Source organism: Mirounga leonina, unplaced genomic scaffold, assembly GCF_011800145.1.
Source record: "Mirounga leonina isolate KUSES-001 unplaced genomic scaffold, KU_Mleo_1.0 Mir_125, whole genome shotgun sequence".
Classification (NCBI taxonomy): Eukaryota; Metazoa; Chordata; class Mammalia; order Carnivora; family Phocidae; genus Mirounga; species Mirounga leonina.
In genome coordinates this window covers 42,579,128-42,597,574 of record NW_023270305.1, presented here as the reverse complement: position 1 = coordinate 42,597,574, position 18,447 = coordinate 42,579,128, and the positions used below count along the sequence as shown (strand labels likewise).

Below are 18,447 nucleotides of genomic sequence, written 5' to 3'. Positions count from 1 at the left end.
ATGAATTCACATGAAATAATTTCATCACCAAGGACAGCAGCTGCCTAATTCCCTATATAGTTTCTGAATGGAGAGCATTAGTGCTTTCTGTCAACTCAAACCTCTTTATTATCAGGAAGGAGCAAATTATACGTAAGATTTTAGATTCTGTAACTAAGAAATCTGTGCCACAGAGCATGTTATAATATTATATGTTAAGATTTAAAATAACATAAATAATAAGCTATTAAAAGAATTTAGGAGTGGCTGGACTACAACAGTCAGAGGTAGATATGATGAAGGCAATGCTTATTCTACAATTACACATTCACATACCAATTACAGATCGTGCATCATTAGATGCCAATATAATGGCTAGTCTGTCCGTTTCGATGTGCTTCTTACATTTGTAGGATACATATCAATAGCTTCCATCAAAGCTGTAGTTTTTGTTACTTATTGTCTGTAGATTTTGTTAAATAGCATTATATCCTATCAATGCATCAGCTATCATATTATGCCACTATGCAGGTGACAAAAAAAGAGTCTGAGGACAAAGGAAGCTATAAAATAAGAAAAGTAAATTTATAAACAGGATCAATGAAAGGCACCCTGAAAAAATAGTCTTATGAGCCTCTGCAGGCAATATATATTAGAGAAGATGTAAAGATTCAGAGTAGAAATGGAAATATTAGATGGTCAGGAAGAAAAGAAGCATAAACATTTCTTTTTTTTTTTTTTTAAGGATTTTATTTATTTGAGAGAACAAGCGGAGGGGAGAGGCAGAGGGTGAGGGAGAAGCAGAAGCAGGCTCCCCGCTGAGTGGGGAGCCGAACGCAGGGCTTGACCCCAGGAATCAGGGATCAATCAGAGCCGAAGGTAGATGCCCAACCAACTGAGCCACCCAGGCGCCCCAAACATTTCTGATTATAAAAATTCTTGTGAAACATTAGGATCTTCTTGAAATGTTTTTCTTCTTTTCTAATATATCTTAGATCAAGTCAAAGAAAGTCTCTGAAAATGGTTAATGGGTAAGTTCCTCTCATAAAGAATAAGGAAAATGATTTTACATATTAAAGAAAAAAGGAGATTTTGGTTTTATTTTTTTTTTAAAGGTTCTATCTATTTGACAGAGAGAAAGACAGTCAGAGAGGGAACACAAGCAGGGGGAGTGGGAGAGGGAGAAGCAGGCTTCCCGCAGAGCAGGGAGCCCGATGCGGGGCTCGATCTCAGGACCCTGGGATCATGACCTGAGCCAAAGGCAGATGCTTAATGACTGAGCCACCCAGGAGCCCCAGGAGATTTTGGTTTTAAAATAAATAATGACATTCAAGCTTTAACAGATATATCTATTTAACATTTTTATAACACCTTCCTCCCCGCCCCCCCCAACAAAGGAGGTGAAAGTTAGTAGCTATTTCTACTATCTTAATTAAGACTCACTAATGAAGGGAGGCAGGAAAAAAAAGTATCTGCAGGTAACAACCAGACAGATCTACCTGCTTTACTAGTAGGTAAGCATATCATTAGGAAAAGGAAATAGAGTACAAGAAAAGACTGCTTGCCTCCTTCCACTCAAGAATATTTACCTATCCTGCTGATAAAGACAGTACATGAAAGAAAGAAATGCATTAGTGTGCTCTAGTCTTGTTGTTCACAGCTGTCCCAGGAGACACACACACACACACACACACACACACACACAAACACAGGCCACTTATTTTTCTCTTATGAAACCTTTCAAACTAGGTGGATCATCCAAAAAGAGTATGATAAAAATTTGCAAGGAATTTAGATATGTTTCTCACTAATCATTTGAGTCATTTCTTGAAAATACTTTTGATTACCACTTTACACAAAACAGTTCCTTGGTATTAGTAAATGAACGCAGGGACTTGGTGTCCATTTCTGAGCATTAGTTGGATCTCAAGTCATTAAAATGTACCAGGCATCTTTCTGAAGAGAGAAAACAACAAATGATTAGCTGAAAGAGCATTACCTTTGCACTCAAAGATCAATTTTGACTGCCCATATTATGTCTGGAAGCCAGGAAATACCTGGCAAACATTTTTCACCAGTGTGTTTTTCTGTACTACTTTGCTTCCAAACTTCAGAGAAAAGAAAGGTAGAATTCATTTGGACATAATCTTCCACAGAGCTGGACTAAACACCATGGATGCATCAACAAACTAGAAGGCCTAGGATTCTAAGTGACTAGAATTAGCAAAAGTACAAGAGAATTTTCTAAACCTCTGAACATGTAAGAATACCCTGAACAGAGCCCTATCCTAAAAACTGCAGGATTTGACTGTAGAGCTTCTCACAAGTTACTAAGATTCTTCCTGAGAAATCCCTAGACAAATTACCACTTAATTTACTCAAGTGTTTGCACTAAACAGAAGAAAATCAGGAAAAATCACCATTCTTCCTTTACCAAAACACTGCAAAAAACCTTGTGGCCAAAATCAAAAGATACTCCCTCAAGAATTCTCTGCTTCAAGCTGAACACAGGGGCAGTAAAAATTCAAATCCTAGTAATATATACAGTTGCTAAGCACCCTGCCAGTACTTGGTATGGTCAGTATTGTTTTAAGCTAATTCTAATAGCTGTGTAGCCAAAACTGTATTTTAATAAGAAAATATTGGAAATTGTTAAATACCCACATGTAGGAGATTGGCTCAATAAACTGTGCTACATTCAAATAATGGAGTACTATTTAACAATAAAAATAGAACGAGAAAGATTTCTATGAACTAATATGGAGCCATTTTCAGGATATATTTTCAAGTGGAAAAACAAGGTACAAAAATACCTTATATTGTATGTTATTATATTATCAATAGTCATGTTGTGTAAGGTATGAGGAAGGGTACTTGTATACACACACACACACACATTCATGATACTGATTACTTACGAAGAGTGGGTAGGAGCAGGGTGGAAGGGATAAAGAGGATAATGGGATATCACTGAATATATCTTCTTATATAATTTTGGTTTTTGAAACATGTTTATATTTTACATGCTCAAAAAATTAAATTAATAAGGTTGGGGAACTCTAAAAAATATACAAAAGAAACAAATGAACCCAATTATATATCAACTTGGTAACAATCACACAGAAGAAAAAGTAGCAAAAACTTTTGAACAAAATACTCTGAACTTTAGCCCCAGTGGGATATATTCTAGGATAAAAAGAATTGCAAAGAAATGTTGAACCTCGTAAGCTTATTGCTTTTAGTGACATTTACATAGCAATTCTGAAACTATTTTGTGTTATATGAGTAGGCAAATTATTAAATATATTAATTCTCTGGGAACCAGAATTCTCAGAGGTACAAATATGGAATAGAAGAAGACCTACGATATTCGGGTGAAATTTAGAAGCATCAGCTTTACCTCAAGATTTCTAAAACTCTCCATGTGTTAGTGCAGTGTGTGTATTTCTTAGCTCTGTCCACAGAAGGAGTATACCTAATGCCCACATCTCAGTTTCTATATACAATTCTCCAATAAAAGGGACAAGAGCTCTTTGATGAAATATCTCATTCCAGGGCTAGAGCTGAACTTGGAGTGAACCAAGAACATCCTGTGCCAGAAAAAAAAAGGAAGTGCTCAAAAATTGATGGAAACGTGTCAAAGGATAATGAATAAGACTCCCACTGGCCAAATCTGGAACAATTAGAGAATCAAAATGAAAGACAAGAACGGAATGTAACTCATTGTATATAAAATAAAAATTCATGTACCAATACTAACACTAAAAATAAAAGGAAAGGGACAAAAGGAAAGTTCTTTATAGAAGAATGCCAACTAATCAATGTGAAAGAAATGATAAAAATAGAAAAGTCACTGTTTTATAATCGACATAGTAATACATGATTCAGGAACAAATCATCAATGAATTCTAAATCACCAAATCAGAAAAACTGCTAGGGAACAAGACAGTCAGTCTCAAGATCTAAAAGTACCACACCACAGATCACTTATTAATTTAAAAAGGAGAAGGGTACCTTTACAGGGCAGAGTAGACACCACCTTAACCAACTGTGTGCTTCCTGATATGATGCACTAAAAAGGACATAATATTACTTTTATAATAATCAAAAATTATTAACCTGAACCTAATCATGAGGATTACCAGATGTACCTAAATAGAGGGATATTAAAGGAAAATAAACAAACATAAAAATTAAATGCAATGCATGATACTTGTCTTGATGTGGCTACAGGAAAAAGTGAAAAAAATCAAAAACATTACTGGGACAACTGGGGAAATTTGTACATGGGTTATACGTTAAGTGGTAGTATTATATCAATGTTAAAATTTCTGAGTGTGATCACTGCATTGTAGTTATGTAGAAGAATGTCAGTCTTGGCAAACCATAGATTATTGTATTGAGATTTCAAATATGATAAATGAAGTATGCAACTTTCTTTCAATTGGCTCAGCTTGGTAGGGAGAAGAAGAGGACTGATGAAATCAATTCTCTCAAAATCAAATTTTTAAGATTGAAGGTGCCAAATTTTAATAAGTGGACTATTTAAGTGAAGATACACAGATGTTCATTTTAACGCTCTTGTAACTTTTCTGATGATCTAAAATTCTTCAAAAAAAAAAATTCTTACAAAGAAGGTATTACTCTAGAGGTGGGGTTTGGGCAAGATAGGCGAAAGGGGTCAAAAGTTACAAATTTCCAATCATAAAATTAAGAAGTCATAGAGATGTAGTGTACAGCATGGTAACTATAGTTAGTAATACTGCATTGTATATTTTAAAGTTTCTAAGAAGATCTAAAAGTTCTCCTCACAAGAAAACAAAATCCTGTAACTATGTATTGATGGATGTTAACCAGACTATTATGGTGATCATTTTGCAATATATACAAATATTGAATCATTATGCTGTACCCCTGAAATTAATATAATGTTATATATCAATTATACCTCAATTTAAAATAAAGAATGGATGGATGGATGGATGGATGGATGGATGGATGGATGGATGGATGGATGAGTGATGGGTATTCAGAAGAGGTCACATTGAGCTAGTCCTCAGGGAAAAGTAGAATTCAGTATTTTAGACAAGGATGAGAGAAAAAGGAGTATATTCCCTAATTAGTTATTAGCAACTTTGTACAGAGTGAAGGGGGTGGTTGAAATAAGAAATTTGTAAAAAAGGAGAAATTCTAGAAGACCTGAAAAGTCAGGTAGATGTTTATAATTGAAGTAAATAATTTCAAAATGACAAGAACTTTATACTATCAGTACAACGAAAAAATTTTAAAGATATTAAATCAATGTGAGGCATAATATAGCCTTGTCACCAGATAGACCTAGAAGATAAAAGAATTAAGAAAACCAGCGGGGCGCCTGAGTGGCTCAGTTGTTAAGCATCTGCCTTTGGCTCAGGTCATGATCCCAGGGTCCTGGGATCAAGCCCCGCGCATCAGGCTCCCTGCTCAGCAGGAAGCCTGCTTCTCCCCCTCCCCCTCCCCCTGCTTATGTTCCCTTTCTCACTGTCTGTCTCTGTCAAATAAATAAATAAAATCTAAAAAAAAAAATCTGAGATACAATAATAGTTTTTGGGGCCGCCTGGGTGGCTCAGTCGGTTAAGCATCTGCCTTTGGCTCAGGTCATGATGCCAGGATCCTGGGATCAAGTCCCACATCGGTCTCCTTGCCGCTCCCCCTGCTTGTGCGCTCTCTCTCTCTCTCTCTCGCTCTGACAAATAAATAAAATCTTAAAAAAAAAAAGAACTAAGAAAACCAAAAGAGAATGTCTAAAGTATGCCATAGTTTTCATTCAACTTTCTAAATTGCTTTTATTGCTTATAAGTATGGGTATTTACTCTTCATTTGACTATATATTTTTTTTTTACTTTTTTTTTTTTTTTAAAGATTTCATCTATTCATTTGACAGAGAGAGAGACACAGTGAAAGAGGGAACACAAGCAGGGGGAGTGGGAGAGGAAGAAGCAGGCTTCCCACAGAGCAGGGAGCCCGACGCGGGGCTCGATCCCAGGACCCCGGGACCATGACCTGAGCCGAAGGCAGACGCTTAACAACTGAGCCACCCAGGCGCCCCGACTATATATATTCTTAATAGACCAGTTTTCATTAAGAACTGAAGAAAAGGGTGTCTGGATGGCTTGGTCAGTTAAGCACCCGACTCTTGATCTCAGCTCAGATCTTGATCTCAGGGTCATGAGTTCAAGCCCCACACTGGGCTCCACATACATACACACATACATACATACATAACTAAACAAAATGTACTCTGTTGGGGCGCCTGGGTGGCCCAGTTAGTTGAGTGTCCGACTCTTGGTTTCAGCTCAGGCCGAGATCTCAGGGTCATGAGGTTGAGCACCACACAGGGCTTCACACTCAGCATGGAGCCTGCCTGGGTTTCTCTCTCCCTCTCCCTCTGCCCTTCCTCCCCTGCACACACACTCTCTCCCTCTCTCAAATAAATAAAACTTAAAAAAAAAAAACAGAACTGAAGTGAAAAACCACTGTGGGTACTGGGAATAAGTGAATCGGGCCACCTTTTCAAATTGTATTCTCTTAACAGACACACTTTGTATGTGAAATAACTAGAACTGTTACTCATTTTTACAAAGAACTCTGTTCTTATCATTTTTTTTCCAAACATGTGGCCCTGTCAGTCTATCTTCCAGTTCACCATTTTTAAATACAGATCCAGTATAAGTAATAATATATTTCTCTCAATAGCTCAAAGGTGATAATACATGGCAATATCCAATGTGCAGACACAACAGAGATTGTAGCTTAGTGAAAAAAAACATACCCTGGTGGCAACCTTGCTGCTCGAGGTGATTCTATTCCTACCATACTTAGGAAGAGCCTAAGTTGGAAATACAGATTTTTATGTGAATTCAACTACTTAAAAGTCGGCGAATAATTGAAAAACTTTTAAGCGCTATGCAAGCCAACAGCCATTTTGCAAGCTATTTCTGGCCCATGGGCTGCCAATATGCAACCTCTGGTTTTAACTCTAAAGTACTAATAGCATCTTTTATTTCCCTTCAACTTACTGAGAAAAAAACCCTCATTTTGTTACCTTGCTGTCATTTGAAAGTGTTGCAATAAGCAATTTGAAATTTGGGTCAAACATCACAATAACCACAATTTTTCACAAGCAATTTAGTTTTAATTAATTATTGTCACTATTTTATAGGTGAGGAAAGAGAGGCTCAGAGAAGTTACATGACTTGCTTCAATAACACAAAGCTGACAGAACTTGTACTTTCTAAATACAAATCTTGTGTTCTTTCCAATCACCCGGTGTTATGGACCGAGTTGGGTCTCCCCCAAAGTTCGTATGTTGAAGCCCTAACCCCCAGTGTGACTGTATTTGGAAATATGGCCTTTCAGGAGGTAATTAAGGTTAAATGAAGTCACAAAGGTAGAGCTCTGTGAAAATAGGATTGGTGTCCTTATAAAAAAAAGGAACACACACCAGAGGCATACGATCACAGAGAAAAGGCTGTGTGAGGACACAGCAAGAAAACACCTAAGGAGGAAATCAACCCTGATGGCACCTTGATCTTGGTACTTCCAGCCTCCAGACTGTGAGAAAATAAATTTCTGTTGCTTAAGCCAGGCAACCCATGGTATTTTGTTATGGCATCCCTCGCAAACAAATAATCTGATCTCAAAATTAGTACAGTACCACAATCATAAAGACATCTCAGAAGGCATTATATATTATATGATACTTGTATTTAAATTAGCAATTCCATCCCGTTAACTCTGTATTTCAAAAAGGACACCAAAATCTTGAGAGCTAAACCTGACATGGATCATTTGGTCAACATTTATTTGACCCACACTATATAAAGAGTTGTATGGATAAAACAGTGACTACTGCCCTTTCACAGTATAAACAATTAAAAGAGATACAAACTAGAATAAGAGATGTGCCAGAAATATGGCACCAAGGAAGTGTTCTAAGAATGTAGAAGCTTTGAAATAATCTAGAAACAAAAAAAGAAATCATAGGCCCTGCTTCTTTAAACTATTTCTTACCCAACACTGCTTTTTTTTAAGCAGACTATTTGTTTCCAGTAGATAATGTTCCATGAGTCCATGCAAATATGTTATCAAAAACTATATCAACTTATGTATCACCTCTATTCCCCAAAGAAGGACATAGTCATAATGCCATAATTGTATATACTAATAGTATTGTGTGTACCAAGCACTGTGATGAGAGCATTATATATACTATTTCAGTCAATCTTTACAACTTTGCCCTCAGAAGGCATTACTGTCCCCCTTCTCACAAATAACATATCACCTAAAGTGTCCTTTGTATTTATCTTCAAATATCTCAAAAATTATACACCTGGGGCACCTGGGTGGCTCAGCTGGTTAAGTGACCAACTCATGATTTCGGCTCAGGTCATGATCTCAGGGTCGTGAGATCAAGCCCCGTGTTGGGCTCCGTGCTCAGCGGGGAATCTGCTTGAGATCCTCTCTTTCCCTCTGCCCCTCCCCGGCTCAAACTCTCATGCATGAGCTGTCTCTCTAAAATAAATAAATAAATCTTTAAAGGAAAAAGATAGTCCTAATGAATCTAACACAAGTACATTCTCAATCTAAAAAGTTCACCACTTCTAAAACAAAATTGTAAAGTCCTATCTAGATATTTAGAGAAGAGCAATAACATCCACATATTCCTCAGGATGATATAGAGATTGAGTAAACTCCCCAAATCATACATATTTCCTTTGAAAATCAATTGAATTAAGTTGTTAGTCAAAAATGATCAAATGTCAGCAGTTTATATAGTTCAACTTTAACATATGACCAGCAAAAACAAAACACCTTACTTTAATTAAGGTGACTCTTTTATTAGCTTAGACAAAAGTCAAGTACAAATAGAGAGAGAATTTTACAGAGGAATATTTTTCCTACAACACTTCTCAGCAATCGAGAGACTGACTCTGTCAGTTGGTTCTCCATGTGAGCTGGTTTTTTCATCCAAGATGACTTCATCTTCAGTTCCCAGCCTATTTAGTTTTTCTATGTCTGACACAAACTTTTATTTCAGTCCAACAATATATGAAATACCTGCTTACTATGTTCTAAGCCATTTTCTAGGTGTTTGGGTTTTCTTACCCATCTCATTCTGTGGTCTCCCATTAAGTACCATCACGCTGAAGACATAGTTAATAGCCTACAAATGTCACTAGACTCAAAGAATGTACTAAGTATCACTTTCATTAAAAGTACAGGAAAAAGAAAAAGTCCTCACTTCAGTGAATAAGAAAATATCTAAACTTAAGTATATTAAATCAGAATCATAAAATTTCATAAAAAATAATGCTGGCACTCTATTATAAGCAACAGATTTTAGAAAGCAAAAAAAATGTAACTTTCTCTTCAAGTACTGCATTCGTTGTTGGAAAATTTTAAGTCATATTAATGAAAAATCAGTAAGAGACCCAAACAGTCAAGGTTTTGTTTTCTTTATTTGCTAAAAATGCTTCCTTGAGGTCCCCTCTATCCTTGCAACTCCAAGTGTGCTCTGCGAACAGAAGCACCATCCTCACCTGGAAGCCTGTTAAAAATGCAGATTCTCAGACTTCACACCCAACCTGCAGAATCCGAATCTGCATTTTATTAAGATTTGAAAGTAATTCCTATGCACATTAAAATTTCAGAAGCACTTAACCTACAACTTGGGTTCTTAACATGGCTCCTAAAGGGAACATGAGTTTCAGGAACCCCTGAAATTTCATGGAGAACTTTTTGTGAGTGAATATATGCATATTTCACTGGGAAAAGACTCCATATATTTTTTTATCAAACTCTCAAAGGAATATATGACCCCAAATAGATTAAGAATCACCGCTCTACAGGATTCTGTGCCACAGTTTAGAAGTCAAAATATTTCAAAAACTATTTACGCTGCTCTCAATGAGGTCTGTTGAAGAATGACAAGAATGAAGGTCAGAACGTCACAGTGGGTCACGAAAGACCTTATCTGAAGAATTTATTCACACCATGCAAGAACTATGCCAAGAAACCAGTTTGGAGACATCTAAATAAATAATTCTCTACATGAGGTTTGAGATTAAGAATGTGCACTTGAAGAAGATTCAAACTGAGAAGTAAATAAATAGAAGGTAGGATTTTTTTTTTTAAGATAGGATGCCATTAGATGACAGTGAAGTGCTGAATTCTTGTTGTAAGAGCTCAATCAGCAAATTTCTAACAGGATTCTGTTTGATTTGGGATATATGACCATTTTAAAATGCTCACTTCCAAGTACATTCTTATAATACTTTGTTTATGAGGAACCCTCAACATATTTCACTAGTCCCACTTTCTTTATCTTCTCTAGGCCTCAGAAGACAAAACAAAGAAGAAATAGAGCACAAAAATTAAAAAAAGGATTTGCCCAGGATCTTCAGTGAGTTTATGATAAAGAAGGTTCTACTATATATGATAACAATGTATATATTTCATTTTTTCATCTTATCATCTAACCATCTCTTCGGGGTGTGTATTATCCAGGGCACAGACTATGTCTAACTTCTGTTTCCTTAGGTCACAGTGCCTAATAGAATTTAATTTTCTTAACAGACACCCAAAATGTAAATAAAAGGCGTTAACTGGTCTTTCCTGATTCTGATGCTTGATTGTACTACTACTATAAGTTGTCATCAGTGATGGGCCTAATACCTGACAGTCTGGCCTCCAGGGTGGATCCATATCCTACCATACCAGTCATTTCAGGCAAGAAGAGAGAAGGCTAGAAAATACTCAGGAGGATCAAGTCTTCTCTGCCCCTTTCTATCTCTATAGATATCAGGCAAAGGCCTGGTTCTTGTCTTAACTCCATTTCTTATCCAGGTACAATAGGGATTTTGATGAAACTTTCACACATTGTTAACTATTAATGTACCTCATTTATGTAATAAACATATCCTGATGAAAAATATGATGGTAGTGATACGTAACAGAAGTCGGCAAAAAAGAGTAACAACAGAACAGAAACTATCATTTGCGGACCACCTTCTATGGAGCAGGCACTTGTGTAGTCCTGTGGCGTTGAGGCTACTGTCTTTACTTGACAGATGAAGACTTAAATCCCAACAGATTAAACAATTACCTAAGACTCCCAAGTGAGACCGTGACAAGTTTGGGGGTATAGTTTTTGGGTGGGAGGGGAGTAGGACAGAACAAGGATGGGGAAGACAGTGAACCCAATTTCATCTGGAGAAACAAAACAACAAAAAGGAGCCAAACACTTAAAGGCAAACAGGTGACAGAGCACAGGCATAAATGGTTCCTCACACAGGTCAGTGGACATTTAAAGAGTAAATGATATGAGTACTAATGATAATTTTAAAAAAGAAAACAGAACAAAATGGCAAAGGCAGGATCTGAATGCAAGGACTCCCAAGTTCATGCTCCTAACCACTACGTTCCCAAAGAAACTGATCCAGCTTATCTAAATGATAAGTATTTAGAAAAACATTTTAACAAGAAATCTCAAGTGTCACAGTAGTTTTATTTTTAAAAACACATTAAATATACTTTCAGCAAGTCAGGATATAAATATAGGTCCTCGTTAAGCAACTTAATCTTACTCTTTACCTGAAAGGACAGAAGTAATGTAAGAGGTTATGGATGTCCCAAAATTCCCAGATTCTCTATAATCACTCATATATTTATTTCCTCCAGAAATGCATTCTCAATTTTCCAGAGCCTTTTTATATTTTCAACCTAAGACCCCTTTATTTGCACCCCACTGTTTAAAGTAACATCTTTTGTCTCAAGTAATGATGTTCCAGTTCAGAGGAGATCACCTAGATCTTTCTCTCAGTCAGATAAACTCTACTCTTTCTTAATGTAGTACCCAGGCGGTATATAATCAAAAACCTTAGAACTTTAAAAAAAAATGGATGAGTCTATTCAAAATCTAAACAATTAGAATCTAAGATATCATGATGCATCTTCAGTTTCCTTATATCGAGGCCCATTTGTATTTAAAATGATATTTAATACCTGGAAGATTACACATGGATAAACTTTTCATTACATCTCAAAAATTAAACCTAACACTAGTCTCATTTCCCCAGTTCAAATGTTGGTTACCTCTTCATCATCTTCCTCATCTTCAACATCCAGAATTCCTGAATCCTGTTCAGACTTGGGGCTAGTGCTTTCTATCTCTGTATCAAAAATTGTGTATGCATCTTTTTTAGATTTTCTCTTGCTACCTATTCTGGGTTGTTGCAAGACGATGTTATCCAGGTTTCTTTGTTGTTGAGCCTAGGATAGAAACACATACACACACATTGAGAAAGAAGAAGAAGAAAGAAAAGAAACAACTTAATTCAGCATTCGAAGAACTTCTAATTTTGAACAAGTTGGTATCTTAAAGAAAATACAATAGAGTGCCTTAAGACATAGTTTTAGCCCCAGAAATAAAACCAAACACATTAATACATATATTTTTAACCCTGAAGTTACCCATCTTGATTCATTTTCCCAGAAAAAAAAAAAAGATAACCAGTCAATATTATCAGAAGACTTTCCAAATATACCCACTACATCACCACAGAAATGAAACCTATCCTTCTTCACCTAAGTAGCCAAGAGATTAGTGCAAATGACTAAATATGCATCTCCTATGAGATACATGCCATGCTGGGATCATTGTGGTTGGGGGAAGAAGGACAAGAGCTTTTCAGCTTAGAAGACTCTAAGAACAGTTCTGTGGTTGTAAGAGACCAACCGAATGTAATCAGGGGAATGAAACATCAATAATTTGAACCAACTAATCCTTCAGAATTACATGACCTTAATCCGTGGAAAACAGAGTTTTAAAGGGTTTCTTCTTCTGAACTTTATAAAAAGGAAATGTAATCCCCTCAGCTTAACAAAACAGATTCAGATGGTGTGGTTTCCATCCATACAAGGAGGTGGAAAGTGTGACTATGTGGAGTCAACAACATAAGTATTAAACCACACAGTTTTAGAGCTGGAAGTGACCTCAGTTACGACTCAGGAAACTGAGGCTCTAAGACAAAGGATTTGTTTGAGGTCAGAAGGTCAGTTAGTGGTAAATCAGAAGCTCAACATGTGATCTCCTCAATTCCAGAGGAGAAATCTTCCTACTTCATCAACAGTTCCTCAAAGCATGACAAAATATATCCCCCACTAAAGGTTCTGTTGTCAAATACATGGGAAGCACTGTTGTCACGGAGCCTTCTTGTAGGTACAAAAAGCACACTAAAAGAATAAAAACTGAGAGAAATCCTTTTTAAGGAAATTTCTTTAATTTGGTTTAACCCAGCATGTTCCAAAATATTTCGCAATGGAACTTCCAGGTTTTTTTTAAATAATACTCAGTATCATCCTAAGACACAAAGCTTTAGGAGGATAGCCTCTCAAAATATATGTTTCTTAATCAACATATGACGTTTCTCCTTGGTGACAGGCAGAAATTAGTTCTGGAGAAAATCAGAGTCTCCAAATATTCTGAATGAGATTAAGAAATTCAAGATAAATATTAAGTATGTTAATCCAGGCACTGGTTAAATGAGGCAATTATAATAGGACAGAGAAAAACTTGAACTATGGGAGCTAGTTTCTGCCAAGTAAATGAAAAGAATCTATATTCCAGAGATCTGGATCAATGGACAAGCTTGTTTCCATGAATAATACTGGCTGATATTTTGGTTTGACTTACATAAAATATACCTGGCTTCAGTAACAAACTGAGAAAAAGAGGGTACCCAAAAACATTTATGTCTGTACATAAAACATACCTATCCTCCAAGCATTTTAGAACCTAAATGAGATAGAACAGTCTTTCTGTTCCTCCCAAAAGTAGTAAGTTCTTTTCCACTTCCAAGTAAACACACAAAAAGGGATTAAGGACTCTGGGGAGGCACAAAGGAAAGGAGAACTTCCTAGAGCTTTCATATTTAAAAAAGCAAGCCCTGGAGTAGAGTTATCACTTGTCTTTGTACAGCAAAACCAAAAGCTTTTCATAAGATGGTCTTATTCCATTCAATCCCAAGTCATTTATTTTTCTTCACAATCGGTAAAACACTACCAGTATATCAAAAGCAACAAGAGGAGCCACATTTAAGTACTGTCATTTAAACCTGAAATGATACAAATCTGAAAGTATCCTATGGAAGTAATTTTAGATCTTCTATGATTTGTTCTTTTTAGGTGGTGTCTGGTTTTCCCATCAACATAAAGGAAGGCAGTTTGGGCCAAACAGGCAAATAAAGGTAGCAAACCCGATAGCTAGAAATCAAAACACTGCAAGGTGTATTCCAAGGCTCTATCAGTACTTGGGGTCTCTCAGAACGATCAAGGCTTCAGTCCATAAAAGAGCAGTCAGGGCAGATCTGTGAGGCAGAAGCGGCCAAGTTAGAAACACTGAATCTCAGGTAGAACAATGAAATACAAGATATTACCCATTCTGGATGCAAATGAAAATTACCATCTATTTGAACTGTATGTTATGGGATTGGCAGGAAGTGAGAAAGAGTAAATGTTGATACAAATATATACATGCATGTAATATATGCTAAAATTAAAATGTAACACTAAAGTCCACGAAAAACAACAACAATAAAAGCCCTTCAGAGCTCTGTTCTAACATGCTAAACTATCTCACCAGGACCATTTATTCTGTCCCTCCAGAGACAACCTTTATAGCCTTGAACCAAAGCAGAGATCTGATCTCTGCCACCTATGCTGGAGTTGGGGCAGGAGGATACAAGCAGACAGACCTTAGAAAGCATTTAGGTGTTTTCTTTTTCTTAATTGTTCTCTTTGTGATTAATTTTTACACATTTAATGACCTGTTCCTCAGGATTCCCTCATACATATTCTTCTCTGATTTCCTAGTATAGAGAAATTAAGCAAGATTTCTCCCTCAAGACTTCTTCTCTTCCCACTCTGTCCACTCTCCCAAGACCCAGTAGCACATTGCCTCTACTCCTTGTGAGTTCTACTACCACTTCACTTCCAACAAACCTAAAAAGGAACTCATCACCTTCTCATTAGAATTCCCCTGCATATTACGGTCAGGTTCTTCTTAAACCACATTATTCATTGCACAAATTGAACATGAGGGAAAGTAGGAGAAAAAAAATTAAGCAAAGACAAATCCCAACTCCATCCCAACTTCCCTTGAGACTCCACCATAATGGAAGCTAAACCTAATTTTCCAATGTACTTATTTTGTACTCTCCAACATGAATCTTCCACTTGGATCAAACTCTACCACATAATATACTAGGAATAGCATGCCATTTCTCTACCGGATGACCCCTCCCTACCTGCACCCAGCCTGTCCTCTGAATACCAACTAGAACTCTTCTTCCTTTAGGAAGCCTCCTCTCTCTGTGCCAATTCACGGTGCATCCTCTCCGTATCCCTGCCTTCAGTCAAATGCGTACTGAATGTCTATTGGCACCAGGTATTGTGCTGCATACCGGGCCTACAGAGAATAAGACGGAGTCTATGATTCACGAACCTCAGGTCATATTGCTACAGGAAGCATAGACCAGCAAGTAAGTGGCTGAAATTCAGTGCAATTAGCATAATAAACAGAAATATAGGTGTAATAATTGGACATAGGAGAAAGTAATCATATCTGCTTAGAGGGGATTCCAAATAGGCTTCACAGAGGAAGGGGGAGCAAACTGTGCTTTTAAAAGATAAATATGATTTTTCCAAAGGCAGATAGGTAAAAGAAGAAGGAAACAGCTTGAGAAAAGATCACCATGTATGAAATAACATTATCCACCCAAGGAATAAGAATCTAGTATAAACGCACAGGTGATAAAGAATTACCAAGAGATAAAGAAGCCATACAAAGCAGTCTCAAGTTCTCTAGTGGGCAAGGGAGAAACAATGAAAGAATGTAAGCAGGGGAAGAACAGGATCAGCTTTACAATTCAGGCAAATTCTCCAGGAGCAGAGGAAAGGTCAACTGGGAGAAGGTAAGGACTAGAAACAGAAAAACCAATATAGATCACTGTAACAGTCGAAATAACAATGAGGAGGACTTGAATTAAGGTAGCAGCAGTCAGATAACTGGCAGAAGCAATAGAATTTACTGATTTCAATGTAGTACCTAGAAGAGGGGAAGGGAATAAGAATAACCCCAAGTGTTCTGGTCCTGACGACTAGATGGTGGGGTCATTCCAAACAGAAGAACCACGGAAATAATAAGTTGAAGGAAGAGAGAAAAGGGGTCCTGTAAACCTGTCAGGTAGCTAGGTTAAAAAAAAAAAAAAATCGCAGTACAGCACTTCAGTAGGTAACTCTTCTGTTTGAGGCTAGGAAACACATTTTACCAGTCTTAGAATCCCCCAAACCCAGACACAGTGACACATACATAGTAAATTTAGATAAATGTTTACTATATAAAGGCAGTGGACAACAAAAGAAATATATGGAAGAATGGGATCTGATGTAATAAAAGAGACGATCTGGATGTTCTCCTACCTACTAAAAGAGAGGGAACAAAACAGAAAAAAATAAAAAGAGAGGGGGACACTGATAAGAATTATCTAATCTGGACTATTAACCTAATATGTCTACATATGCTAATAAATAAAGTTTTATTGTGAAATACAACTTCCAAGGCTACCTAGCAGTAAGACTCAGTTAAAATTCCGTGACTCAAATGGCAAAGGCCCCGGTCTTTATCAACCCAATACTGACCTCTAGTGGATTAAAGAAATACATACAAGTGCCTTCAGAATCAGAAACCAGTTGAAGAAAGGTCTAGGCTTATAGGTTTGGAGGTCTGATAGGATTACATGAACTTCAATTATAGGGTGCTATATATGCCAGGGGAAAAAAAACCTTCTTGGAGTAAGATAAGTCTTTAAATCTAAGCACTGCAACTTAGTAATTCTACAACTTTGGGTAAATTCTTTCCTTCTGTGTAACATCCTTGTCTATTAAAAACAAAACAAAAACAAGGTTACCTCAGAGTTGTCACAAAGGTTAATAATATTATGTAAAGCACCTTGAATTAAAAGATAAATCAAACAAAAAACCACTAAGAATTTTAAGCCCCACCTGTCTTCCCTCTGAAAATGAAACAGGAACCTTGTTTTACTGTCTGCAATAGAAGCATGTGAGCGAGCCATACATAGCAAGATGCATAGTCATTAACGGCACCTAATACTGCTCCACACTGCCACTCAATTTTGTCTCTGTACCACATTTCAAGTCTGAGATATCTGTACCAGACACCTCTCGTGCTCCACTTCGGATCTTCTCAGTCTCAGCTTATTCCAGCTAGAGCTCAGCAACCTGTTGTGAGCAGCCTTGGGAAGTGTCACAGAGTAGAACCTAAAACCAGCTCTCACACTTATACCACACCTCTAGGTTCCTGCCCTGGGGCTTTGGACACCACAAGAACTATGTAGCATTCATGATTCTCAGCACAGAAGTGAGATCGCCCTTGACCCGAGAGCTGACCGATAAATGCTTCTGTCCCCCTCACTGTCATCAGTTCCATATGGCTTCTCAGAAGGCCCCATGGATTAAGAAACCAGACGGCCCTATAATTGTACCACTGTAGGGACTCTACCAACTTTCCTCCTGACCCCTACTCCAACACATCATGTACTGGAATAAACTACTCAAATACAACCTCCCAGGCTCCCTCAGGGAAACCAAAGCTAAAATAACATCCCGTATCACAATAAAGTGAAGTAGGACTATGAGCCCCTGTTTTATGTCTGAAGCCCAAATGATAACCATGAAAAGAACTGGCAAGATTAAGATATAAAAACTCCAAAGTGGCCTCTTCTAGTCTCACCAAACAAGAGAAGTACAAAAGATCTGCAATATCAAAACAGAGTTTCTTCACATGTACCAGCACTGGCTCTGGCAACTAGCATGCTTTGGCCACCAGCTCCAATATCAGATTCAAATAGAAAACAAAACAAAAGAAGACAGTGATTCAAAATTAAGGAAAAATAACATATCAAGATCATATAAAAAAGGTTATTATTGCATATTAGTGTCCATAGGGATATGTATATGTATGCATGTATGTGTACTTTGTAATGATACTTTAAAGGAGGGATAAACAGATTTTCATGCACCTTCATCAGATCCCAAAGAATTTCCATCAGTAGGGTAAGTAATCCAGGATTATGATAGCCTTGGAATTTTTTTTTTCCATTGAGGAAGGCAGTCACTATATTACCTTTAAAATTATAATTGAGATACTTAGCCCTGACTGAAAGTCTCCAGTTCATATTTAAACCTGTATTTCCTTGGGTGGGGGAAGTTTTTGCACTAAGAAATTTCACTGCACTAAGATGTACTACATGTAGGTTATTACACTTTGTATGACACAATAGCAAAATTATGGAATTCTCTTGTGAACTAGGATAATTCTCAGCTCTTTTTAAACACTTTTTCCTTTGT

At 37.0% G+C, this 18,447-nt stretch overlaps 1 protein-coding gene across 3 annotated transcripts in view; it reads right to left on the bottom strand.

Annotated features, from left to right (window-relative positions):
• EXOC6B (exocyst complex component 6B) overlaps positions 1-18,447 on the bottom strand; it is a 607,862-nt gene that overhangs the window by 359,357 nt on the left and 230,058 nt on the right. For 2 of the 3 annotated variants that reach the window (XM_035001312.1, XM_035001313.1), the window contains exon 7: positions 12,115-12,291. The exons of the other annotated variant lie outside the window; for it this stretch is intronic. In XM_035001312.1, coding sequence (XP_034857203.1) covers positions 12,115-12,291 — 177 coding nt within the window. The remainder of the gene's footprint in view (positions 1-12,114; positions 12,292-18,447) is intronic. 3 annotated transcript variants of the gene reach the window in all.